The sequence below is a fragment of the Sceloporus undulatus genome, chromosome 5, assembly GCF_019175285.1.
Source record: "Sceloporus undulatus isolate JIND9_A2432 ecotype Alabama chromosome 5, SceUnd_v1.1, whole genome shotgun sequence".
Lineage (NCBI taxonomy): Eukaryota > Metazoa > Chordata > Lepidosauria > Squamata > Phrynosomatidae > Sceloporus > Sceloporus undulatus.
The window spans coordinates 13,650,441-13,676,811 of NC_056526.1; the positions used below are offsets into that span (position 1 = coordinate 13,650,441).

The following is a 26,371-nucleotide window of genomic DNA, read 5'->3' on the forward strand; positions in this document are numbered from 1 at the left end:
ACCTGGTGGCCAAAACCCAAAGACATATTAGGTGTTGTTTTGTTCTCCTACTCTTCAAAATAGTACTATTCATGGTTGTGGTGGTGATGACAACATCAGAATGGATCACATAGGTTCTTACTAAAAGATCCTGTCTGGCATTTACTGTGGGCAAAGTGCCAGTTTTTAAAATTATATGCATATGTTTATAGGCTTATAATGATCGCTAGGCCTTTATTTGGAAGCGAGTGAAATGAGGAGAGCCAAAAGTTTTGCAATGAAGTGGGCCGGTCTTCACCTTTCAAAGGAGCTTGATCACTGCCTTGGCACTGTGCCCCCGCAATAGCAGGGAAGGCTGCCTGACTGAGGAACGAGCAACATAAGTAAGTTCTCCATCTTTCTCATTCTGCCAGTCTCAATCTGTTTAGACTAGCCCTGGGAATGTGATGGGGGAGAATAATTTAAGACTTGGAGGAATGTTCTTCTAAGAACAACAACAACAAAAATGATTTAAATATGGAACCCTCTCTTTTCAAAACTGCAATTGTCCAGGTACAAAACAACTTACATTAAATTATTTGGATCTTAAGGCAAGTATGGTGATCTGTTGATTTTTTGATTTTTTTTTGGTTTTTATTATTTTTATTTTTTAAACACCGATGAATTGTAGTATGTTAATTCTAATGTCTCTAAGCATCTGTTTGTAGATATGATTTGAGCAGTTGCTCACTTATGCTCAGTGTCTCTCTTTTTATGTTACTTACAATAACATTACAATAGTTATAAAGATACAGAGTATTAGATCCATGATTAGTTATGCTTAATCCTCATGTAAGCTGATAAAAAATTTGAACTGAGTGACTTCTGATTCACAGGAATGTTTGCGGGTGCAGAAACAAGGGTACTCCACAATACCAAAATGCCCAGGTCAAAAAACATATTCACATGAGATAGAAGATTCTTCCTTTTGTTAACCAAAAATGCAGCCAATCCATTTTCCAAGGAAAAACTGCTCTTATTTCTCTGTAGAAAGGCATAATGTTAATGACATAATGGGAGAATTTTCTGACCCAATAACAATATTTTGCTGCTGCCACACTTCAGAACTATTGAACTTTGGCACCACTTTAACTGTCATGGCTCCATCCTATGGATTCCATGTATTTGTAGTTTGTTGTGCCACCAGAGCTCTCTGACAGAGAAGGCTAAATATTCCACAAAACCACATATCCCAGAATTCCATTGCATTGAGCCATGGCTGTTAAAATGGTGTCAAACTTGCATTGATTCTGCAGTGGAGATGTAGCCTTTGTTGGAAGAAAGGTCCCCCAGTGAAGGGAGCTCTTTGTGCCAGCCACACTGCAGCCAACAGGAGTATGCCAATTGGATGCTGCAAGGAAATTTGCTGTATGTGGTGCTGATTTTCTTATCTGCTGATCTAATACAGAAGTAACAGTATGGAAAAAAAATGTATGGTTTATTCATTTGAATGGTCCCAGAATATGTTCGATCTTTGGTTATTTAAGCTGGTGAAAACATCAGTGTAAATATTTGCATGCAGACTTACACTGCGCTGAGCCATACACTTACTCCAAAATAAAACTCAGAAGCCACTTTGCATTCCGTACTTTGCAGAGAAAGCAAACAGGGTTGGAGAAGACTCTAGCTGCCTTCTCATAGAAGTGCTAAGACCCCCAGAAGACCCCAGTGGATCTCAGCACTGATGTCACCATTGTATGTCTGGCTCTGAGGAGATAGCCAGAGGCTTCTCTGACCTTACCTACTTGCTGTGAAGCAACAGATAGCTATAGGAGGCGGTTCTGGAGAGCAGTCTGGATAGAGAGCAGGGAGGGGGGGCATTTTTTGCATTGTCAAGGGACAAATGGAATACCAACTCCCTCAGTGCCCAACAAGGAAATCTATACTTGTAAAAGACATTAACACATGCAAATGTCCCTAATAGAATTCTGGCCATTGTCCTGGACCATATTTCATCCAATGTAGAAATATCATCCAGCCAGGATTGTCTCCACAGTGACCAAGCTAGATTTCCTCTTTGCCCAGGTAAATGTCTCCCTTCAGAAGAAAATGTATCTTTTCACATTGGACATATATAGCACTGTGATCATCCTATGGAATTCTGAGGTGTGTAGTTTAGTGAGACACTAGAGCCTTCTGGCTGAGAATTCCAAGTACTCTTCTATACACTGTGGCCTCATTCCCACTTACCTCTTGATTCACTTCCTGTACTGATTCCTGAAACTAGTTCAGCAAACAGAGTGGCTCCCACTATGTTTGTTTCGCTTTCAAGAATCTCTGCAGGAAGCAACAGCCGTGTCTTCCCCGCCATATCTCCCTCCATCCTTCCTGGCCATACCGGGGGCAGAGGAGAGGCTGGGTGGAAGGAGAGAGGCAGGCCGGGCGGACGGACGGAGGCATGCTGGGGTGGAAGGAGAGAGGCAGGCCGGAAGGACAGAGGACTGAGGATGGAGCATGGAGGTATGGCCAGAAAAGCCACTGCCAGTGGAAATCAAGGCAAATTCGAATCTGGTTCAATTCCGCCTGGTTCCCACTTGAGCTGAATCGATTTATTTCCAAAGAAATTGATTCAGCCCAAAACCCACCCCATTTTACCACTGTCTTTTTGACGTGGGTAAAAATGGGTAAAACCATGCCCCCCCCTTTCTGAATCATTTCAGGGATTTGAATTAAGTGGGAACCATCGTGGTTTAAACTGGATCAAGATCCAGTTTAAACCATAGTGGGAACAACCCCTGTAAATCCTATGATGTTACCATGTCAGTTGAAGTGGAATAGATTGTGTAGTGTGAAAGGTCCATGATGTCATACTATAGTATTGCTACTAAACTTTTAAGCTGTATTTTCCTTATTTACTTTGGATATATTGAAAGAATGGACACTTACCTCTCTATTCCGCCAACTGTTTATCAGCTTTTTCTGTTGAGGAAATTCATGTTTCTAGTACTTTCTTTGTTTCTATCCTTCTTTGGCCTTGGGCATTTTTACTCAACAGTGAACTATCTGTGGGTGTCTGAACCAAGTACTTGCATATCTATCTCTCACACCAGTATCTCCACTTGGTTGTTTCTGGACAGGATCAGGTGAGTATACACTTGCTCTAGGTCTTTTGTCCCATTGATGACTATGGTGACAATTTATTTATTTATTTAATTTCTATGCCCCCTTTTTCCCAGAAAGGGACCCAAGGTGGCTCGCAGATAAAACTGTTTAAAAGATTTTACAACAAAATTTAATTAGTTTTCTGGAAAACCCATAGCAAAAAGTAAATATTTTTAATGGAGGATAAGAGATAGAAACCCAGAATTAGGTTTCATAATTTGAAAAGGGCCTAGATCCAATTCGGGCTTTGGGGCCTGAGTAATGTAAATAATGAGCCTAGGGTGTGTGTGGAATTTGGGGTTTATCCATGGGCTCAACCATTCACAGCTTGAAAATATTCCGAAAAGATCTAAATTCCAAAAAGCAAAGCTTGATCATGCTATTTTATATAAAAGACACCATTTCACTACACCATTATATATAGGCCTGGAACCAAACCACAGTGGATACCAAGGTCCCACTGAAATGTAGACAAGTACTTCATCTTCAGATGTGCCATGCTAACTCTTAGAGTTACACTGAAATAGCCACACCACTCCAATGCATTCTCTGAAATACATTTTTGTTTTATTTTACTTCCAGATTGGAAAATATACAATGCAAAAATAGCTGTAACCAAATGTAGCTACAGACAGAGTGTTAACTGGGGCTACTCACAAGGATTATAGAACTGACATAGATCCTCAGGAGCAGCCCTTCTTTCAGTACCACTACCTTCACAGTTATCTTCTTGGTGAGTGCTCCTAGGCTCTGGGATTCCCTTCATAGGGAGGCTTGCATAGGGAAGCCCCCTCCATTTTTGTTATTTTTTTAAAAATCCAGTCAAGTTTTTAGAACTAAACACATACAGTACCACTTTAAAGCAACAGTATAATGGATTTGTTTTTATCATCCACATTCACTCCATCCAGAATAAAGCAAAATAATTTGGAAATATGTACAAACATGCTGACTGTTGTGTTGATGGAGACAGCCATGGAGTTATTCTCTAGTAAAGTTTGTCTCTCCCAAGAACTCCTGAGTACTGGTCAAATTCTGATCGAATCTGTCATGAGTTGCGTGTTTGGTTGGGTTAATTAGTTATTAATGTAGTAATAGGGGTGTATTACTTAAAAATTTTATAGTATGTGTGTATTGTGGGGATTTGAGAATGTATTATGAGGATGATAAGTGGTGTAGTGTTGGGAAAGAACTTTGATGGGGGTTTACAGTAAATATAATTGCTTGGTACTGTAAGGCATAGCTATGTGTGGGATGTGGTTTATCATAGGAGAAAAGATGTAAAGGAGACACCAAAAGTGTTTAAGCAGGTTAGGTGAGTGATTAGACCAAGAATAGTACATGGATATGTATTGCTTTCTGGGAAAATTATAGCCAAGCCCAGGATGTTTTAGGGCAGGGAATTGTGAATATGGGGTTTGTGTTTGGGGATAATAACAGTTCTGTTTGCAAACATCTTCCTGCTAACACCTACAGTTCCTGGAATAAAGTTCTTGCTGTTTGAAATACACAAGGCTGGTTCACTCATATTTGTGTGTGTGTGTGTGTGTGTGTGTGTGTGTGGAGGAGGGGGAAGAAAGGCAGTGCTTGAGAAATGCCACTGTTGCCCTGTCTGTAAAGAAAACTGATGGCATATTTTTGCCCTCATGAGCAGAACACTTTGCTATCTTAAGAAACAATAGGTTATTTATCCAGGTAGACAAGCTTCTGATTACAGTTTTGTTTCAGTTCTTTCTTTTAGCAGAGGTTGATGTTTCTTATCTAAGCATTTATACCAGTTTCTTTGCATCATCTTTCAGCTACAAAACAATACGGGACCTTTTTGTTCCAACATCATATATTGGCTATGACAAAAACAACAATGGCAAATTTCCCTGGATTTGCTGGGGTGTTTTGTCCAAGATATTGAATGAAGTTGGCAAAACGTGAACTTCTTTCAGGCTATTTTTGTGGAATTCCATCAGGTCGGAGGGAAGCTAGAGGCAGTCAATCTAGCATCAGCAGACTGGAACTTTCCTGGCTTTCTAGCTATTCAGTGTCCATTTTGATCAAATAGTCAGAACCGTATCTGGGCACCATGTGGAAGCTGTTGTGTTGTCAATGAAACATCATCTGTAAAGAGGTACAGAATACCTTCTTATGTAAAGTTATGAAAAGTGTATTCATTAGCATAACCCCTAGATATCCCAGTGCAGAACCCATGGCATTTTTTGTTACCGGATTATTATTTTTATCTGTGAAACAATATATGTGACTGACTGAAACTTGGGGGACATGGTTTACCTTTCTTCTAGTGATGATGTTATAAACTGCCTATCTTGCAGATCTTGTTCTATGAGAACTCTGCATAAAAAAGGCAACAAGGAACTGCTGGTTATATGGCTTGGGTCCAAACTATCTGAAAGATCGTATCTCCCAATATGAGACTGCCTGAGTGTTAAGCACCTGGGAAGAAGGTTTTCTCTTGATCTCACCACCATCTCTGGCATGTTTGTTGAGAATTCTTGGTAGCTGCTCTGAAAGTGTGGAATTTTCTCCCATAGGAAGCAAGGTTGACCACCTCTCTGCTCTCTTTCCTGAAGCAGGTAGGCAAAGACCTTACATACTCAGCCCCTGGAGTGTTGACTATCTATTGTAGAAGGTCTTTTATGAGCTCTGGTGGCGCAGTGGTTAAATGCCAGTATTGTAGCCATAAGGTTGTGGGTTCGATCCCAGGCAGAGCTCCAAGGTCCGCTCAGCTTTCCATTCTTTCACAGATCAGTAACATGAGTACCCAGCTTGTTGGGGGCAATTGGCTTACACATGTATACCGCTTAGGAAGTGCTAGCCCACTGATAAGTGGTAATGAAATGTACTTGCTATTGCTATTTTAATTGGGATGTATAGTATTGGTATTGTAATCACCATTATTATAATTTAAGCGAGTTGGTGTGGTGTAGTGGTTTGAGCATTGGACTAGGATTCTAGAGACTAGAGTTCAATTCCCCACTTGGTTACTGAAATCCACTGAGTAACCTTGAGTGAGTCACACTTTTTCAACCCCAGAAAACCCCATGATAGTGTCATCTTAGAGTCACCATAAGTTGGAACCAATTTGAAGGTAAAGAGTATCAAGAATTATATTTTAACTGCCTTTAAAGAATCTGTTGTAGATTAATGTTTTTAATGTGATTGTTTAATGTTTTTTAAACTTTCAAACTAGTTGTTGTTTACCTGTAATTCATTTCAATTTGTATTATGAGCAGCCTCATATCCTACATTAGGAGAAAGGTGGGGTATAAATAAAATAAGCAAACCAACTCTGGGAATCCAAAATGTTCTATCATTGGCTGCTCCAGTTGAGATAGAAGATTCCAGGGAATCAGGGAGTGGTGAAGAATGCTGGAAGCTAGAACTACGTGTACCAGCCTAATGGCTCTGCACCTTCTGAGCTAGCCTGCAGTTCTTAGATGCAATAATAAAAAAGAACTTAGTTAACGTTGAAGTGAGTTTTAATTGTCAGTGTCCTACTATTTTGTTCTGCAGTTCAGGTATACAGAAGAACCTGTGCCAGCTCTGAGACCTGGGGAAGAGGATGAGGAGTGGGAGACAATGTAACATTACTGTAAAAAGCAGGGAGAAAGTGGAAGAAGGAAACCAGAAGCAGAAGAGAGAGAGTTCACTCTGAGTGTCTGTTTTTTTTTTTGTAGCCAGTTGTCTCCCAGCAGAAGGATTGGCCAGGAAGGCTAGAGCACTACCATGAGAAATGGCACTTCTCTTGAACCTTGGGGCTATTATCCTGGACTAAACCTATCTGAATCAGAAGTCAGTGATACAGCCATGTTAGTCAGTAGAATCAGTATGTAGAGAGATCTTGTAGCAACTTTGAGACTAACTGAAAGGAAGAAATTGGCAGTATGAGCTTTCGGAGACTTAAGTCCATTTCCTCAGATGTATTAAGTCTAAGAAAACTCATGCTGCCCACTTCTTTCTTTCAGTTAGTCTCAAAGGTGCTACAAAATCTCTCTACGATCTGAATCAGAGTGATGGAGATGGAGACCTGAGGGTGACACACTCTGGACCCCAGACTGGCGAAGGAAAAACAAAAATGCAATGAGTAGAGATAAGAAAAAAGGACAATCACCAACTTCAAAGCTTGCAAAGGTGTGCTGGAAGAGCCAGATACTGCAAAAGTTCCTTTTTTCCCTAAGTTACTGCAACAAATTCCCATTGGAAGCTTCAAATGTCTTGGGCCATGCTGGCTCAGGGAACTTGGGAGCTCTTAGCTAAAAAAGTAATACAGTATGTCCAAATTCTGGAAGGAGCCGATTTAAAATGTAAAGTCCTTGGTTTTCCAAGAGGGAAAAAAAGGTGTTAATCTTCTCTTGTAGGAAACAGAGTACTGACAATGTGCTCTGTTTACTTATATAACTGGAAGTGGCAATACCCCTGAACCTACCACATTCCATATTTTTCTGTTTGCCTTTACCTTAAAGGAGCTAATAGAGGATGAGAGGTTTCAGCATTCCAGTCCCAGGGGAGGGGCTGGGGTAAAGCTGCCTAAGTACAGTTCCCCCACTAAATGGATCGCCTTCCAAGCAGGACAAAAAGCAGGATTGCACAACTGTGCAAAGGACAGGAGCCAGTTTTGGAACCCATGATGCATCTGGGGTCACTGGAAGTGACATCACGTCACTTTTGGCTACCATTGTCAACCTTTAGGGAGAGAAAATAGGCTTCTGGAGTTGGTGCTTCTGGTGGGGGAGGAAACTAAATTGTGAATGTTTTTTTACATTTTTTTACTATATTCAGTCAAGTGTGTGTGTGTGTGTGTGTGTGTGTATGCGCACGTGCAGGTCTTGGGAGGATTCTCAGCAGTCTTTGAGGGCCACAAAGGTGATGTTAAGGGCCATATGAGATCCATAAGCTGTACTTTCCATGCCATGCTAAGCCATCCAGACCAGCTGGCACTGAGGAGTTGTGAACCCTTGGTGGAATCGATAGCAGGATTTTGTGACCTTGGGCAAACTACATTCCTTGATTTTGCTATTTTATATAAGGGACACCATTTCACTATTCCATTGTATTTAATGGGACTTGAGTATCCATGGATTTTGTTATCCACAGGGAGGGGGGAGGAGAGTCTAGAACTAATCCCCAGTGGATACCAAGGGCCCACTGTATTATATTTAAATCCAGATTGCCTTAACTATGGGTTACTCTTGCTTGAATTGTCTATTTTCTTCCTGGACCTTTCTGGCTTAAACTTTAGCCAAATTCCCTTTACCATGACCTCATTCCCTGGACTTCATTCCCTTTATACAAGTTTTCTATTTGAAAGAGTGATGTATCTCTAGAAAACTGCACTATTTCTCCCAGGACCTAGAATAAGGGACACAATGCTTCTGGTCATGAAAATTCAATGGAGATATCATGATCAACAGTTATTCATGGGCTCATCTTCTATGAATTTGGCAAATCCACCTTTAAAGCCATCTAAGCCAGCAGGACAGTATGGTTTATGAGTAAAATACATAAAGTGACTTGTGCCAGTATAAAGATCTGTTGGTGACTTACTCCAGTATAAGGGTCAGTGTAAGCCACTTTTTCAAGTGGAATTTGGAATTAGTGACAGAATGTCAGTTAAAACCACCTCTGATTCAACATTGCTTTTACTGTAATGGCTCCATCCTATGGAACCATCGGATTTGTTGTTTGTTGTGGCACCAGAGCTCTCTGACAGAGAAGGCTAAATGTTTCACAAAACTACAAACCCCAGAATTTCATAGCATTAAGCCATGGCAGTCAAGGCAGTGTCAAACTGCATTAATTCTGCAGTGTAGGCGCAGCCTCTGTCAGGATATGAAGTTCCCCCAACAGACTTAGTGTGACAGCCTAAGGTGATCCTATCACAGGGTTTTCATGGCAAGATTTGCTCAGAATGGGCTTGCTTTTGCCTTCCTCTGAGAGAATGTAGCTTGCCCCAGGTCATAAGATTTACATGGATGGGTGGGGATTCAAACCCTGGTCTCCCAGAGTCCTGGACAAGCACTTAAGCCACTACACCACACTGACTCTCTGCCTTTCACCAACAAAAATTAAAACAGATACTAATAAAAGCGCATATCTGTACAAACATTTTAAAAAAATCTATTCTTAGAAATAAAAGCAGTTTAAAAAAAGAAGGGTAGCCTGATCTCCTAAAGGAGAACACTTTTGCCACCACCCCACCATAGCCTCATTGCCCATGGCCACTTTGATTGGCATGCCATTGTCATCTACTCCTGTGCCCATGTAATTGTGCCAACCAAGAGGCTCTTGGCCTCTGTTTTCAGAAATAAATATAGACCAGTCATGTGAAACTCTGGATCATGTGAGCTCATATCATGACCAGAACATCACGCACCATCTTTCGTCTCTGGGAACATAATAAGAACTGTGCATCAATCTATTTAAACAATGGAAATGTCTCAGAACACTTCTCAATATAGGAATTGCCAACCATCCTACCAGATAATAATGCGCCTCTTCCTGGAACCAGGAGACCTTGAAACAGTAGTACATGCACTGGTCACCTCTCGATTGGACTTCTGTAATGTGCTCTACATGGGGCTACCCTTGTTCCAAGTTCAGAAACTTCAACTTGTACAAAATATGGCAGCCAGGTTAATTACAGGTTCTCGTTGTAATGATCACATAACACCAGTTTTGAAATCCCTTCACTGGCTGCCAATTAATTTCAGGGCAAGGTACAAGGTGTTGGTGATTACCTTTAAAGCCCTACATGGCTTGGGTCCAGAATACTTAAGGGAACACCTTCTTCCGTACTGTCCGTCCCGCACTCTAAGGTCCTCGAGAAAGAATCTACTTCAGCCAATAAAATCTAGGCTAACTTCAGTCACCCAGAGGGCCTTTTCCATCACAGCTCCGAAGCTATGGAATGACCTGCCGAAGGAGATCCACAACATTTCTACTCTTAAAGTCTTTAAGAAGGCTCTTAAGACGGATCTCTTCCAGCAGGCCTTCCCTACCTAGTTCCTCTCCCCATTTACTGTGACTTACGTCACTCTGTCCCCCAATTCTTCTCTTAAAGAAGAATTCTTCCCCATTTACTGTGACTTAACGTCACTCTGTCCACCAATTCTTCTCTTAAATTAATGAGAAGAATTAAATTAAAATTAATAAAAATTATATTCTTGCCTCAAGAAGAAGAGCCCTCCCTTTGTCCCAACTGTCATCATCAGACCTGGGAGGGAGGGAAAAAGACAGGCCCAATTCCATCAGGCCTAAGTGTAAATTTCTGTAACTCATGTCGCTCTCTTTTATTTTATTGTATTTTATTTATTTTCTGTATTTTATTTTATTGTACTCTCTATATTTTTATTGCTGTAACCTGCCCGGATTCCTTGTGATTGGGCGGGCTATAAATTATTATTATTATTATTATTATTATTATTATTATTATTATTATTATTATTATCATCATCCAAACTTTGCTAAAATACCCTCAGCAAAGATGTTCACACCACCCCCTGAGACTTTTATGCTGCTGAACATGTATGTTCTCCAAAACTTTAGCCAAATCTTTTTTTCCTCTCATTATTTCCAGCCCCACTCTCTGGAATATCATGCCCCAAAAGGGACAAAATGTCTCCAATACAGAATGCTTGTTCTGACCAAAAGATTTTGTTTGCAAACTTTAGAGGCTTGATAACTCAGAAGGGTGATTATCAGAAGGAGATAAAGAATCACTAAAGGGATATGCTCTGCATTTTTGCTGAACTGTTTGTAACCATGAACAGAGATGGGGCATTCCTTGCTTAAAAGTCTAAAACTCCTTGTGTGCTTCTTGGATATGAGGTTAAAGGTATTAATTGTTCAGAAATCTTGAGATGACTAATGGCTCGGAGTCTTAAATAGTGAGGTCAAGGTTTTTTTCAAGATATGCCTGGAATTTACAAGGGAGAGGAAACTCAGTATAGATTGTGCTGGTCGCAAATGTGAGCCCAGGCTGAGAGACTCTCTTCATAAAATTAGTCCAAGATCCAGAACTGGGATGAAGAAATCATAAAGGTAAAAGGAAATAAGATTTGGGTATAACATGCCCCTCATTTTTGGTTATGGCAACTGGAGATTTCTATGTCAATGAGGTGGTGAATTTAGTCCAAATTGACAGGAGAAATTAAAAGGTGCCAAATCTATTTGGAGGTTAGCATTCAGCACTTTTGATAGGTTATTCAAATTTCAGGCAAAACCCAAAGCAGATTTATGGTCCCATTAATATGGAAGCTACCAGTGGTCACTGTTCTGGGGAACTCAGTGCTGTGCAGTGTTATAATCAGCATTTTTCTGTGTTATCCAGGATATGCTTGTGAAGTATTAGCAGAACTTTTACTAATGCTATGAAATTTTCTAAAATGTTACAAAGATATGAAGGTGGGCAGGGAAAAAAGCATATTGACATTGTATCCTGAGGATTTGATCTTTGATATCAAATGAGAACTGTGGTGTAGAGATTACAACGTTTGATTTGGATCAGGGAGACCAGGGTTCAGACGCTTGTTCAGTTATCAAGTTCACCAGATGAACTTTGGGTCAGTTCCTTGTTTTGTTTTGTTTTTACCTACCTGAAAATATTGTTCTTAAGATAAAAAAAAATATGGAGGAAGTTTACTTTAAACTCATTGAAGAAAAGCTGGAATATAAATATGCCACTTCACCTAGTTAGCTGTGAATGTGTAACTAAGTGACGTCTTTTGGCCCCATCCTCCAAACTACCTTATCAGTTAATATCAGTCAATGGCTGCACTGAGCAATGGAGGTGTGTTCTGCTGGTGATCAGAGTGCAACACAGATGACATTTCCAGTCCCCTCTTACCAGCGTGTGAGGTTGTGACAATTCAGAGCAGGATTGTTATTGGAATTCCTCATCACAGACTTGGTCACTTGTGGGAGTGGACTGGAAATCTTACCCTGCTGTGCCCTGATCATCAGCAGAACAGACCTCCATTGCTCAGTGCAGCTGCCGTCTGATAAGATAGTCAGGGGAGGCATTTGACCCTGTGACTATAGTGCAATGATCATAGCTATATAGTATTACTGACTATGGAATAGTTATGAATCTGTAATTAGAGGTTATGAATCCATAACTGCAATACTGCATGCCAGTTGTGAATAATAAAGAAACAGATTGACCTAGTTCTGCTGTTAAAAGAAATGCGACATTACCCTGGATTTTGGCCCTATTTCAGTACAGAAGCTTAGTGAGGAAAAAAAGAATTAACCAGGTGGAGTTAATAGGCTGGCTTGCAGTTCAACTGAGTGGTCAAGTATCAGCTAATATTCTATGAGGCTAAGCCTACTAACATTCAGATGGCAGCATCCTAAAAATGAAGTCTAATATCTTTCCCGGTGGACAAGAGTGTGCAACCACTGATGGTCTGAGGCTACCCAATGGGGCAGTACATATAAAACATTTGTTTAAATCACAGTAGTTAAATAGGGAATTAGGACTACAAGATGAATGTACAATACACAGGGAATTAGAGGGAAAATAACCATATTCCAGAGAATATACACTTTAACTGTCTTGAGTCCCAGCTTGCGAAAAGGCAAGCTATTAATAAAGTAATGGATGAAATTATTAAATGAGAAGTACAATGCACAACAACTTGGATTAAAGCATCAGGTGATATAAATTGGGCAACATGGAAAATTACCCACTATTAACAAATACCTTTCAGTACATGCATATATACACCAAAGATGGGAATAAGTGGCCATCTTGTTACTGCTAGACTGTAAGTCCCATCATTTCTAGTCAAGATAGCCAATGGTGAAGGATGATGGGATTAGCCATCCAATAACATCGATTGGGTTACAAATTGTGCATTGCTTCAGTAGATCAATCCTCGTGGTTCTAGGCTAAAATCCAAAGGAAAAAACTTGCTTACATGAATCACTTCCTATCCATTAAAATGTGTTAATCTTAAGCATTTTGTTAAAAGGGAAAGTTTCACAGAAAGTAAACCTCATTGTTTCATGATAATGGTTAACTATTTTTTTAAAAAAAAATACAAGTAAAAGTAAGTATCAAATGTTTAGATGGTTTAGATTACAACCTTATGCCCATTAAACTGGCATTAATTCAATGGGACTTCTTCACTGAACTTGATTCATTGCAATGTACATTTTGCATTGTACAGTACATTTTTGATTGTTCTAATGAAACATCTGCAGGACCAATGGTTCTCCACCTCTGCTGAATGGGGAATGAGTTTATTTGGTTATCTTGTGGTTATGATCTCTTTTGTGGGAGGATGGGTGTAGATTTTCTTATTAACATTGCTGTATGCTGAAAATTCATATGGCTATGAGAGTTGGAGTAAACAAACCAGTCTGGCTAATGCTAGTTTGCCTTGACAAAAGAGATCACCATAGGTTGCTTCTCTAATTTAGCTTTCTAAACTGAAGCCAATAAAGGGTGTGACTGAGAATAATACATTGGAGTTATATCCATTAAGGAAATGATGCAATTCCTATCCTTATTTATCCTGGACAGAACAATCTGTGTTCCCAAGTCAGAAGATCAACACCATGGATAGGAATACAGTTCCTCAACAAGCAAAAGACAACCTGTCATTCATGGATAAAAGCCTTGGGCCACATTCGGTGAAGAAAATCCCTCTCTGTATTTCAAAGCTAAAGGTACATCCTTGCTTCTTTATCTGGAATAAATGGCTAGAACATGTGGATGATTCTTATGCAAGAATTTATTCAATAGGTCTTACAGTCAACACTGCCAGTCCTTCTCCTCCTCTACTTTCTCCTTGCCTTTCCTCTCTATCCACTCCTTTCTTCCTCTTTTTCCTCTTCATTTCCTTCATCTTCACTCTATCACATGGCAGCTGGAACATTTCTTCTTTCAGGGGCTAGACAGACTGGTGGCCTGCAGCCTCCCCTTTCCTGGCCGGATTGGGGCCGTGGCAACCTCACACCGCAGCCCCGATCCAGCCTCTGGAGGGTGCAAAAAGGAACCGCAAAAAGCAGCTCCTTTTTGCGCCCTCCAGAGGGCACCATAGCTGCAGCACACACGGCTGTATCGTACCCCTTTGTGTTTTGATTTTTCTTAATTTTAATTTTTTAATAAATTTTATTACTCAAATAAGATATAACAAAAAATAGACAAATTACATATCACAGTATCAGAAAAAAAACAAAACAAAACAAAACCTACATACATACATACACAATAAAAAACACCACTTAATTATAACTTGCTTCTTCCAAATACCCTTTCTTCTAACCAACTTCCTTCCTTCTTCTTCTATTTTCCTATTCTTCTTCCTTCTTCTACACTTCCTACCTTTCTACATCATCTTTTCCATTTTCTTCCATGATCTCCTACCTATTTCCACCAGTTTCTATCTTTTTCTTAAATACTACCCAACCAACTCTTACCCTCTACTACTTACTCTGCCATCCATTTCCACACCATTCAAACTCCTCTCATTTTCTTTTTAAATCCTCTTCTTTACTCCTACCCTTAATTCTATCATCTACTTATGTTTCTACATAAAAAAGGAAAAAAGAAAAGCATACAAAGAAAAAACAAAAAAAATCTCACAAAAATACCATTCATTCAACTTTCTCACTTCTGATTTATTCTATCCTTTGTACTAAAATATGTCTTCCCCATAAGTTTCTATCCAATCTCTTTGCTACTACACTTCATTTCTATAAATTCTTTATTAGAACATTTTATATTACCTCTTGCAACCTTTTATTTGTTCCTTTCTTATCTGTCTTTCTTACTACAACCTTAAAAGTCTTCTCCTGTTTCTCTTTAAATATTTGAAGGGATGTCATATTGAGGAGGGAGCAAGCTTGTTTTCTGCTGCTCCAGAGACTAGGACCCTGGAGCAAAGGATGCAAGCTACAGGAAAAGAGATTCCACCCCAACATTAGGAAGAACTTCCTGACAGTAAGGGGACAGTGGAACACACTCCCTCGGAGTGTAGTGGAACCTCCTTCCTTGGAAGTCTTTAAACAGAGGCTGGATGGCCATCTGTCGGGGATACTTTGATTTGGATTTCCTGCATGGCATGGGGTTGGACTGGATGGCCCTTGTGGTCTCTTCCAACTCTATGATTCTATGATTCTTTCCATATTTTATCCAGTAATTTCCAGTAGATTATTCCTATCTAATCTTTCCTACTATGGTGCCCCTTTGGTTCTGCATCATGTGGATTCAGCACTGGAGGTGCATCATGATGGCGCATGCTGTTTGCAGTGGCACTTGCCATCATGGCTCCCTGGTGGCAGAGTTAGGGCCTGCATCATCAGGACACTGCGCCCTGACTCCACCCACAGGCCGGCCTTTCAAGTCAGACTGGATAGCCCTTCAGTTCCTTAGTGACAGCTCCATTTCTTACATTCATGTTTTTGTTTACACCACAGATCTTTCTTGTATCACTGGCATTTTCCTATTTTGCCAAAGGTTTTTCGGGAAGCTACATGAAGAGTATGATGACTCAGATCGAAAGGAGATTTGAAATCTCATCATCTGTGACTGGTCTGATTGATGGAAGCTTTGAGATAGGTACACCTATTCCATTCCCTTTTGTAACCTAGGAAGTAATCTACCTCAGTTTTGGAATGGAATGGGAACCTTTTTGAAAGAGTTTCCTCACTGCTGCTTCACATTTTTTCTTGCTTTGCAGGAAACCTATTTGTATTGGTGCTGGTGAGCTACCTTGGACCAAAGGTTCATCGTCCAAAGGTCATTGCTGTTGGGTGCTTCATCATGTCCATTGGAGCATTTCTGTCAGTGATACCTCATTTCATAATGGGTCGGTATGTATATAGGGTCTAGCCATTGTTTCTTTGTCCCCAAATCTTTGTTATATAACATGTAACCTGATACCAGTAGCATTTAGTAACAAAGACGATGCATAGAAATGAATAGCAGCCACTGATGTATATGGGAAACGCTGAGAAGTGGTCTCAAGGACACTAACACAACACTGAACTCACTAAATTATCAAAGAATTTCCTACTGACTTGATCAATACTGGGCCTCTGTGGGTCCAAATTTCTATGAACATTTGTTTCACACCATTTCTGGGAGCAGCAATACAATGGAGCATTGTTCCAGATGGATATTGTTTCATCTTGATTATATATATACACACACACACACACTAAGAATTAATAACAATTATCTTTATTGTCTTCCACCTTTCAACCTCACATCGTTATCTTTGTTTTGAAGTTATAATTACAAAAGCATTGCCATTTCAACGGCCAATTCTTCTGCAAGTGTTTCAGCCTGCTCACCAGCATCTCCTCTTCACTATGCTACAGATGACAAGGGAAAATCAGGAAATTCAGCTGCTCTTGGTAAGCAAAACTCCCTCTGGAAATTTAATGGTAGTAGAATTCAAAGACATACCTGTGTTAGTCTGGAAAATCAGTATGGAAAGAGATCTTGCAACACCTTTAAGATTAACTGAAAGAAAGAAGTTGGGAGCATGAGCTTTTGTAGACTTGAGCCTACTTCATAGATTTTGTAGACTCAAGTCTATGAAAGCTCATGCTACTAACTTCTTTCTTTAGTTAGTCTCAAAGATGCTACAAATTCCCTTTGCAAACAGAAACTTAACTTCACAGGCTCAGTGAACCATGTGCCATTCACTTAGCATGGTTCTATTTTGTGCCTGTGCAATGAGCAGCCAGATTTAATTAGATTATCTAGATCTGTAATCTGTCCCAGCCTTTGGGTAGGTCACTTACTCACCTCTAAACCCTTGTTTTTGAAACAATAATTACTGGGAGTTTCCAGCCTGACCAGTTCATTTGATCTCATGGCAGTCCTCTTATCTAGGTCACTACAGGTATACCTCAGTTAATAAAGGTTCAAAACACATAGCAGAAATAATCCAGTTTGAGAATGCTTTAACTGTCCTGGCTTAATACTGGAAGCGTTCGGAAGACAACCTGCTCTCTCGATCCCTGTCCCTCATGGCTAGCGGCCCAGGGGGGACCAGTGGTAACTTCGATGTTACACTGGATTATTAATACATCTCTGAGGGATGGGCAATTTCCATCCAGCTTGAAATTGGCCACTATAAAACCGCTGTTAAAAAAGCCCTCCCTCGACCCCCTGATGCATAGTAATTATCGGCCAGTCTCGCTGCTGCCATTTTTGGGGAAGGTGATCGAGAGGGCGGTTGCAATCCAGCTTCAATCGATCTTGGATGAAACGGATTATCTGGACCCATTTCAAACTGGCTTCCGGACGGGTTACGGGGTTTGGTCGATGATCTCCATCTGGGCATCGACAGGGGAAGCATGTCCCTGTTGGTGCTCTTGGACATCTCAGCGGCTTTCGATACCATAGACCATGGTATCCTTCTGGAGCGCCTGGCAGAGGTGGGAATCGGGGGCACTGCGCTCCAGTGGTTCCGGTCCTACCTCTCTGGGAGGTTCCAGATGGTGCAGCTGGGAGACGTGTGCTCCGATAAGAGGGCCCTTACATCTGGGGTCCCTCAAGGAGCCATTCTGTCTCCCATGCTTTTTAACATTTACATGAAACCGCTGGGAGAGATCATCCGGAGACATGGGGCGCGGGGTTATCAGTATGCTGATGACACCCAAATAGTCTTCTCTATGTCTCCGACTGATGCAGTGACTGAGGATGGCGTCTCTCCTCTCGTGGCCTGTCTAGAGTCGGTAATGGGCTGGATGAGGGAAAACCGACTCAGTCTGAATCCAGAGAAAACGGAGGTACTTGTGATAGGTTCCCCTGGTCCAGGAATGGCGGTGGTTCCACCTGTCCTGAACGGGATCACGCTTCCTGTGAAGGACTCTGTGCGCAGTCTGGGGGTGCTTCTTGATTCGTCGCTTCACCTTACAGCTCAGGTGGATGCGACGGTCAGGAGCACCTGTTATCAGCTTCGGCTTATTCGCCAGCTGCGCCCATACCTGGCCCAGAGGGACCTTGAAACGGTAGTACATGCTCTGGTAACCTCTAGATTGGACTTCTGCAATGCGCTCTACATGGGGCAACCCTTGTACCACACCCGGAAGCTACTGATGGTACAGAATATGGCAGCCAGACTGGTCACTGGTACTTCCAGGGCCAGTCATATTACACCTGTACTTAAAGATCTGCATTGGCTGCCCATTCGCTTCTGGGCGCAATACAAGGTGTTGGTTATAACCTATAAAGCCCTACATGGCTTGGGCCCAGGATACCTTGAGGACCGCCTCTCCCCATACATTCCGCCTCGCACCCTCAGAACATCTGGGCAGCAACTACTGAGGGTCCCAGGGGCTAGACTAGCCTCCACAACAAGGAGGTCATATACCATCAGCGCCCCGACCCTCTGGAATACGCTGCCCATAGAGCTCCGCTCGGCCACCTCCCTGGCCCAGTTCAGGAAGGAATTAAAAACCTTCCTGTTCCGACTAGCATTCCCCGATACAAACTCCAGCTAGTCTTCCCCCCCTCTGACAGCAGTGGTAGCTGGTTGAAGGGATTTTAATATTGATTTTAATGGTCTTGTTGTATTTGTATTGTTGATGTATTGTATTTGTTTGGATTTGTTGTACACCGCCCTGATCACAGGAAGGGTGGTATATAAATAAAAAATTTATTTATTATTATTTATTAATACTAGGAAATTCTGAGAAATGTAGTTTTGTGAGACATTTAGCCTTCTCTATCAGAGAACTTTGGTGTCATCCCAGGATTTCCTAGCACTGAGCATTTCTCACCCTGGCACTAGCTTTCCATGATGATGAGATTGTGTGCTCCAGGGAGGAAAGAGGCTATGCTGGTGGTAGCACTGGTGTAGAGTTTCCCACATCTGATAGATGTTTGCTGGGGAGCCAGAGCTAAATGTGCCAAACAACTACCGCATACCCTCTAACATTTTACAGATGAAAACCAGTACATATATGGTCCAGCAACATCAGAGTAGGTCCAAGATGGCCAAAGGAAGAACACACAAGCTAGGAGAGACTGTCCTATTGGGAAGGGCAAGTTTTGATTCTCCCTTTGAATCAGTTTGCAGTTTGCTGAGGACAAAAGGGGAAGGGGAAGTGGAAGGAGGGGAGAGAAACTGGGACTTTTTAAAAGCAGCTGAAAAAGTGGGCTGGCAGAGAATTAATTAGAACTGACCCTGACAAACTGGGATAGTTGGAAGGTATACTACTAGGAGTGGAAGTTGTATGGGATATCATGGATACAAAATCTTTGAGACACAACAGCAGTGGCATCATAGCCAGCTCTGAAGGACCCAGGGCTGTACAGAAGGCAGCAATGATAAACCACTCCTGAAGCTTTTGAAAACCCAATGGTGAGGCAGTCCAAAATGTAGTCTCTGGAATTAACTGTGACTGGAGAAAAATAAACAGATACAGCTAAGAGGATATGTGCCGCAAGCTGTGCTCACCAGGGTCTTTTCTTCTTTTTCTTCTTTTGCAGAATGTGAAAAAGGAGAAGGTTCTCATTTCTGGGTCTTTGTGCTGGCTGGTAATCTTCTACGTGGAATAGGCGAAGCACCTATTATGCCCTTGGGAATGTCTTACATTGATGATTTTGCCACGGAAGAAAACTCTGCTTTTTATATTGGTAAAATAAATGAAGTGACTCATATCTAGTATTTCTCTTTTAGGTTCTTTCTTTGATATTATCCAGATTAGCTCATCCACATAACATCTTGACATTAACTTCCCTGCACTTCGTTGTGGACCTCCTAGAGCCTGGATGTGTCTTTATTGCTACACAATTTATAACACTTGTAATAAAGAATTATTAATAATAATAGTTTGAGAAAAATGAGGTAGCAACATCCTTCCCGGAAATTCCAATATATATGATAGCACTTAAGAAACTTAAATTATCATTGCTAACACCAGGATAATGAGCTTCTTATGATATCTGGCACCTCACACTGTTGTCAGCTAAGATGTACCTCAAATGTTGCTATAGCAAGATGTGGGGCTCTTTCACACTACATTGTTATGGTATTTAGATGCTGCTTTAACTGCAGCTTAGGCACAACTTCCAACCTCTTAGGATGCATGCATCATTTAAACAGCACACTTCCAAAGCAGCTTTATTTGGGCCTGTCTGTTTGGGCCCTTAGTCTCTTATGAATATGTAGTCCCACCCCATACAGTCCACAAAAAACAAACAAACAAACAAGCCCCAAACAAAACAAAAGAACAAAACAACAAACCCAGAATAGTTGACAAAGTCAGGCTACTTGAAGCACCTGACAGGTAAAATGCAAGAGATTTAGCAGGTAGATTACTTGAAAGATGCTGAAATCTGAGCAGTGTCACGACTCAGTGATAGCACTCTGATTCCATTTCAGCTACCATGGCTCCATCCTATAGCATTTCAGAATTTCATAAGATGTTGCTATGCCAGTTAAAGTGGAATTAGATTGTGAAAGAGCCTCCAATATCTTTCTGAAGGGGATTCTTCAATGGGCAGGGAGGATGGCAGCCTCCACTGGAACCTTTCCATTTGGGGTGGGGGTGGAAGGGAGAAAAGTTGCCTGAAATCCTGTTTCAGAATAACACTGTGTTGCATTTCTTTTCTAAGCCTAAGAAAACAGTAATAGCAGCTCTTACCCCAAGATTACCCAGAGACTTAAGACTGAAGTCCTATGCCCCAAGGATGGGAATCTTTGGTCTCTTCAGCTATGAGTGCAACAGGGCTCTTATTCCAAGATTTCCTAAAGGTTTAAGATTGCAATCATACACAGAAGGAAATCTTTGAACTTTCCAGTTATGTTGAACTTCAGCTCCCAGCACTCCCCATCATTGATTATACTGGTTTGGTCTGCTGGGATTTGAGTTCCAACAACATCTGGAGAGGTACATGATGCCTAACCCTGCTACACTTGTACACTTGTTTGGGTGAATGTCCCCTATAGACTTTACTTTTACACAGACTTGGATAGGATTGCATTGGAGCTTTTTGTTCAGGCTAGGAGAGGAGTTTGACTCCATGCAACTGCGTTGTCCAGCCAGGTTCCTGCAAAGGTGCATGCGTCTCCAAAATGGGCACCAGATTATGTGTATTGTAACTCATAAAATTTCATGTTAAAGTAAATCCGTTACTCTGCAAGACCCCTCTTTTATTTCCTTCCCAACCTCTTTTTTTGTACGATCTCTTAGAAAATTGTCAGATCACTCTATATAATCTGGATCATTGCATATTCTCCAATTCTACCAAATGATAGATCTTCTTCCCAATTTCATGGAGATATTATTCTCTAAGGGGTTATGAACAAGCTGCCATGCTGATGTCAGGGCATCTTTTACAGGAACAGTAAGATCATGTGGGCTGTTTGGACCAACCTTTGGTTTCCTGCTTGGATCTTTTTGTGCCAACATGTGGGTAGACATTGGAATGGTAAATCCTGGTAAGGAACAAGTATATATAAATATGTTCAGTTGTATCTCCTTGTTGCCCCTATTGACCTCTGCTAAACCTCTTTTCTACTTCCTACTTAAAATGAGCTGATGGGTGAGCTCCACAATGAGGCTGAAAAACAGTATTTATATATCAAGTTTATATTTATATATCAAGTATATATCAAATATTTATATATTAGCACAGCACACCATTAAAAACTCATCACAGTCAATTCCTAAAAGTGTGATGGAATAAGAAAGTTTTACTTGCTGGTAGAAGGAGACCAAGGAAGGAGGTATCCCAGCCTCACTAGTGGAGAGTTCCAAAGGTGACCTGTGAAAATTGGAAACTCAGGGCCAAGCCCTGAGATTGAGTAAGCCTCTTGTGTCACTCCTTATGAACCCTTTTCATAAGCCCACGAACCTTAAATATTATAAACCGTTCTTATGGTGATGGATTGCTCTGACCCAAGGGCAGTGGTATCACTTGGGACAGCATCACTCAGTGCAGTAACTCATGGTGTCTCTCACACACACACCATTGACCTTTTCTCATACCACATCATGCAGAATCCTTAGTAATGTTTTTTGTACTAATGTTATTCATAAATCCTAATTCCTGTATATCACTGAATGTAATGGCTGTGACATAAACTAGCAAAATTAAAATTATACCTTTAAATTACAGCATCATATACACAGCCCAAATGTATTTACATGTGGATATTAAGACGTGATGTTTTAAAATAAAATTTAAAAAGAATATTTATTTTAAAAATTAATTATTTTTAATTAAAATTTAAAATTATTAAAAAAAACCCAACCCTAGGGACCTATCCTTTCTCTTTCCATTGAGCCTCACCCCACTCACCCCATCTCTACATTATCTTTAAGGAATGCAGGCAAATGCCACAGCCCATTTCTACCCAAATATTAATATAAAATATAATCCCCCCCCCCGCTGAATTATTTCTGAGCTTATACCTTGGATGTCTATTTAAATCTCACTCTCTCTGTCACTCTCTATGTTTTGCCAATTATTACTTTTACTTTCTTTAAGTTTGTACTATATAAAGTTGTTAGATGTGTATAAAATGTTATGAAAGAGGGGAAAAAACTACTGACTATTTTGTGATATGATGGGATTTGCAATCCAACAACATCTGAATGGCACACACAGCGATGTAGCTGTGTGGGGCTAAAGTAGGGTTTTAAATAAGAATTCTGCCCTCCCCTCAAATTATCATTTACTCTTTCAATTTCCAGAGAATGAAACGCTGAAAATTTCAAAATCTCATATTTGCTGCATTTTCATTGCCAGGGTAATTTTGCTTGCACTTTTCTTTAGATGACTATATTGTATTTCTAAATTCCCAACCGACATTTTAAATTACTGAAATGCTATGTGTTGCTGCAAGATACACTTTCTCCATACCTATATGTGATTTGGGAATATATGCAGCCCTAATTAGTGTAACCATTTTGTAGCTGGGTAAGTGAAAAAATGTTGCATGGAATAAACAACCCAGTGATTTCCATGGGAGAGGTGGGATTGTAACCATATTCTTCACATCCCTACCCAATATTTTGTCAGTTGAAGCATTATAATGAGATGAAAAGTCAGCTCTGGAAGGAAGGAATAAAGGAAAGCATTTGGAAAATGCTTTTAATGATCTGAAAATGCAACATTGGTTCTTCTCTCCAGAAACTTTGACAATTAATTCCAAGGATATGCGTTGGGTTGGAGCCTGGTGGATTGGATTACTGATAGGAGGAGGAGTCAGCTTTGTAGCCTCCTTGCCTTTCTGGTTCCTCCCTTACTCTTTACCAAAAGAAGGACAGATCATTAAGAAGTCAAGTGATGTGTTCACAATCACCAAAGATGGCAAAACAGAACCAACAAAACCAAGACCACAAGTGAAGATCTCAGAGGCAGCAAAAGGTAACAACAGAACCTGATTTGTTCTGCTTCTTTTTTACAAGTCAGTACTGAACTTTATATTATAAGAGAACCCAATGTATCCATTTCTGTCAAGTAATTGGTCATCTTATCATGTACAGTCCCTTCCAACTGACCTGCTTTGGTAGGTACAATTCCAGTTAATCCTCTGTCATTCCACTTTTTCAGTTGCTTTAACATGTCCCAGTTTCCTCTCTACTTTCACTTTCCCTTTATGTCCTCAGCTTACTTTCATTGCTGCAAACTGAATTCAAGGTGCATGGGGGAGATGAGAGGAGGAGGAAGAATCTTGGCCTTCCAAGTTGGCTTAGACAAAAGCAAACTACTAGGGCTTCTCCAGTTTTGTCTTTCCCCCCTCATTAATAATGTTTGTCATCTTAACCATACTCTGATGTTGCTTGGCTACACATGTCACATCTTTCCTCTTCGAAATGTTGGAGGATATGTAACTCAAGTCACCTTCTGGTTCCCTGGGTGGTGTCGTGGCCTGAGGTTCAGGCAGTGGTATCACTAGAATTGGTGTCACTTGGTGTGGGGCTGTAATAGCAGCAACAGAGAGCCCTGCCCCCTTCCCTCCCTCTGCCTCACCCACTGGCCTGGCCAGCCACAGAAATACCTAGGTGGCTGGAAAGGTGGACAGGTGTGCAGGTGAGCCAGCATAAGGACCTGGGCAGCTGGGCATATAGGTATGTGAGGCAGCTGATAGCCCCGTCCCTGCCTTCCTTCTGCCTGGTCCACCCAGCCAGCCAGCTGTGGAAAGACCAGAGTGACTGGACAGGTAGGCAGGTGGGCAGGTGGGGAGGTGGGCAGGTGAACCAGCAAATAGCCCTGGCTTCTGTCCCTCTTTCTACCTCTCTTTTCATGGAAAGACCTGGGCAACTGGACAGGTGGGTGGGTGAGGTAGCAGACAGCTCTGCCCTTCCAGAGAGGAAGGGAGAGTGAGGCTACTCTTTGCAATGGGGGCATCTGTCACACCTTTGCAGACACACTCTGGATGAAGATGGTGGGGTAGCAGGGGGGTAAGGCAGACACTGAGTGACAGCCCCACCAGGTGCTCACCCCCCTTTTGGCTTTCATCTGGTATGGTCCTCAGCCTCTGTTGACACCCTTGATGTCAGGCTTTCTTTCCAGTTGCTGACTTATTTATAGAATGATAGATTTATTACAACCACAGAATCGGTAAACTGTAATTAGAAAGAATTTGCAAATACAGTATCATCCAGTCCAACTGCTTGCCAGTGCAAGATGTCCACAGCTAAAGCAACCCTGTCGGATGGCCACCTGTGCTGGTGCCGATATAGTGGAACCTTCTTGTTTGTATCTGGCTGTAGAATTTGATCATGCTGTTAAAACTGAACACTCGATGGTGGATTTTAAGTCAATATAAGACTTGTTGAATAGAACTGTTCTCCATGTAATCCTTCCCTCCCCCAATAATTCTCTTCCTCATTCTTAATTAGAATCTCAGAGTTGTCAGTGTGAACAAAAATGTAAATTACAACAAAGTAAATTGGTTCCTGTGCTAAGCAGAATCAATACTTAATCTTGTTTCCAAGAATGGATTTTTTTAATAAAAAAAACCCTCTGTTCTGCTAATGTGTCTGCTTCTGCTTTAACATAAGAGAATGAAATATCTTTTCCATTCCAGAGTTTTTCCCTGCTTTGAAGAAGCTACTTGGGAACTCCATCTTCCTGGTCTTTTTGCTCCTCAATATCTTGCAGTTCAATTCTCTGATTGGCATGATAACATATGAGCCAAAGTTTATGGAACAGCAATTTAACATTTCTATTTCAAGGGCCATTTTTTTAATTGGTATGTGAACATCTGTTTTTCATTAGTTTTCTGATGTGTTGGCTTGTGCCAATTGAGCTAGGCCATTGCTGAAGGATTACTTATTTGTTCAGTGGATTACATTAGACATCCCAGTGAGTATGATCAACTGGCAGAGCCAAGCTATAGAAAACTGGTAAAATGGGAACTGGACGTAGAAACTAAGCCATATATGAGAGCAGAATAATAAGTTCAGTTGTAAGGCAAAGTGGTAGATTGACCAAGAAGTTTCTGGCTTCTTAAAAAGACCCAAGCTAAAACAGGAAGCCTTTATAGTCCTTCCTGAGACTCTTTAATGCTACATAATTATAGCACTTTAGGCTGCTTCCACACTGGAGAAATAACCTGGTTTGGCATCGCTTTAACTTCCCTGGCCCAAGGCTATGTAATTCTGGGAGTTGAAGTTTGGACAATGCCCTAGAGCCCAGACTAAGGCTGCTGCCACACTGGAGAAATCAAGCCTACCCTGTCAGAGAGCTCTGGCGACCCCTCTCCCAACTACAAATCCCAGAAATCCATAGCATTGAACCATGGAAGTTAAAGTGGTGTCAAATTACTTTATTTCTACAGTGTGGATGCAGTCTAAACCCAAAGGTGATTCACTGTCTCATTGAAATCAAAGCCACCAGTTCACACTGGATAAGTGTGAGGTAAACAAGATGCTCAGACAGCTTTGAAAGAAAATTAGTCAGAGAGTTTATGGAGAAAAGGTCTCTTGATGGTTCAATTAATATTGCTTAGCTAAATTGAGCTTCCACATTCAGTTGAAAACATACACCTGAAAATATCAGACAAAGGAGACAAGGGCCTAAGATGGAAGGATTTAGGCTCTAGTGACTAGTAAGGGGAGAAAATAGTCTTGCACAGAAAGATTAAAGCCTGCAGGTCCTTTACATGGGAGCTGAGTGGACATTTTAGAAAGAGGAACTGGTTTCAAAGGTTGTCAGGCAAAGCAAAGCTCCTGGATAATTCTAAACTCATTTTCCTCTCAATACCTGTCAGCTGATTTTGCTCAGGCTAAGCAGGGATTTATTCAAACAGGA

At 41.0% G+C, this 26,371-nt stretch overlaps 1 protein-coding gene across 8 annotated transcripts in view; it reads left to right on the plus strand.

Moving 5' to 3' along the window:
- The first annotated feature begins 323 nt into the window (after positions 1-323).
- Positions 324-26,371, plus strand: part of LOC121931873 (solute carrier organic anion transporter family member 1C1-like) — a 42,647-nt gene continuing 16,599 nt past the window's right edge. The window contains exons 1-10 of one of the 8 annotated variants that reach the window (XM_042469980.1): positions 3,165-3,853; positions 7,098-7,263; positions 13,661-13,806; positions 15,559-15,700; positions 15,822-15,954; positions 16,373-16,500; positions 19,592-19,738; positions 21,447-21,545; positions 23,243-23,479; positions 25,146-25,310. In XM_042469980.1, coding sequence (XP_042325914.1) covers positions 13,696-13,806; positions 15,559-15,700; positions 15,822-15,954; positions 16,373-16,500; positions 19,592-19,738; positions 21,447-21,545; positions 23,243-23,479; positions 25,146-25,310 — 1,162 coding nt within the window. In that variant the 5' untranslated portion in view covers positions 3,165-3,853; positions 7,098-7,263; positions 13,661-13,695. Of the gene's footprint in view, positions 363-383; positions 532-2,738; positions 3,102-3,164; positions 3,854-7,097; positions 7,264-11,089; positions 11,173-13,660; positions 13,807-15,558; positions 15,701-15,821; positions 15,955-16,372; positions 16,501-19,591; positions 19,739-21,446; positions 21,546-23,242; positions 23,480-25,145; positions 25,311-26,371 lie in introns of those variants that run through there. The other 7 variants (XM_042469979.1, XM_042469978.1, XM_042469981.1 and 4 more) reach the window with 7 other exon arrangements.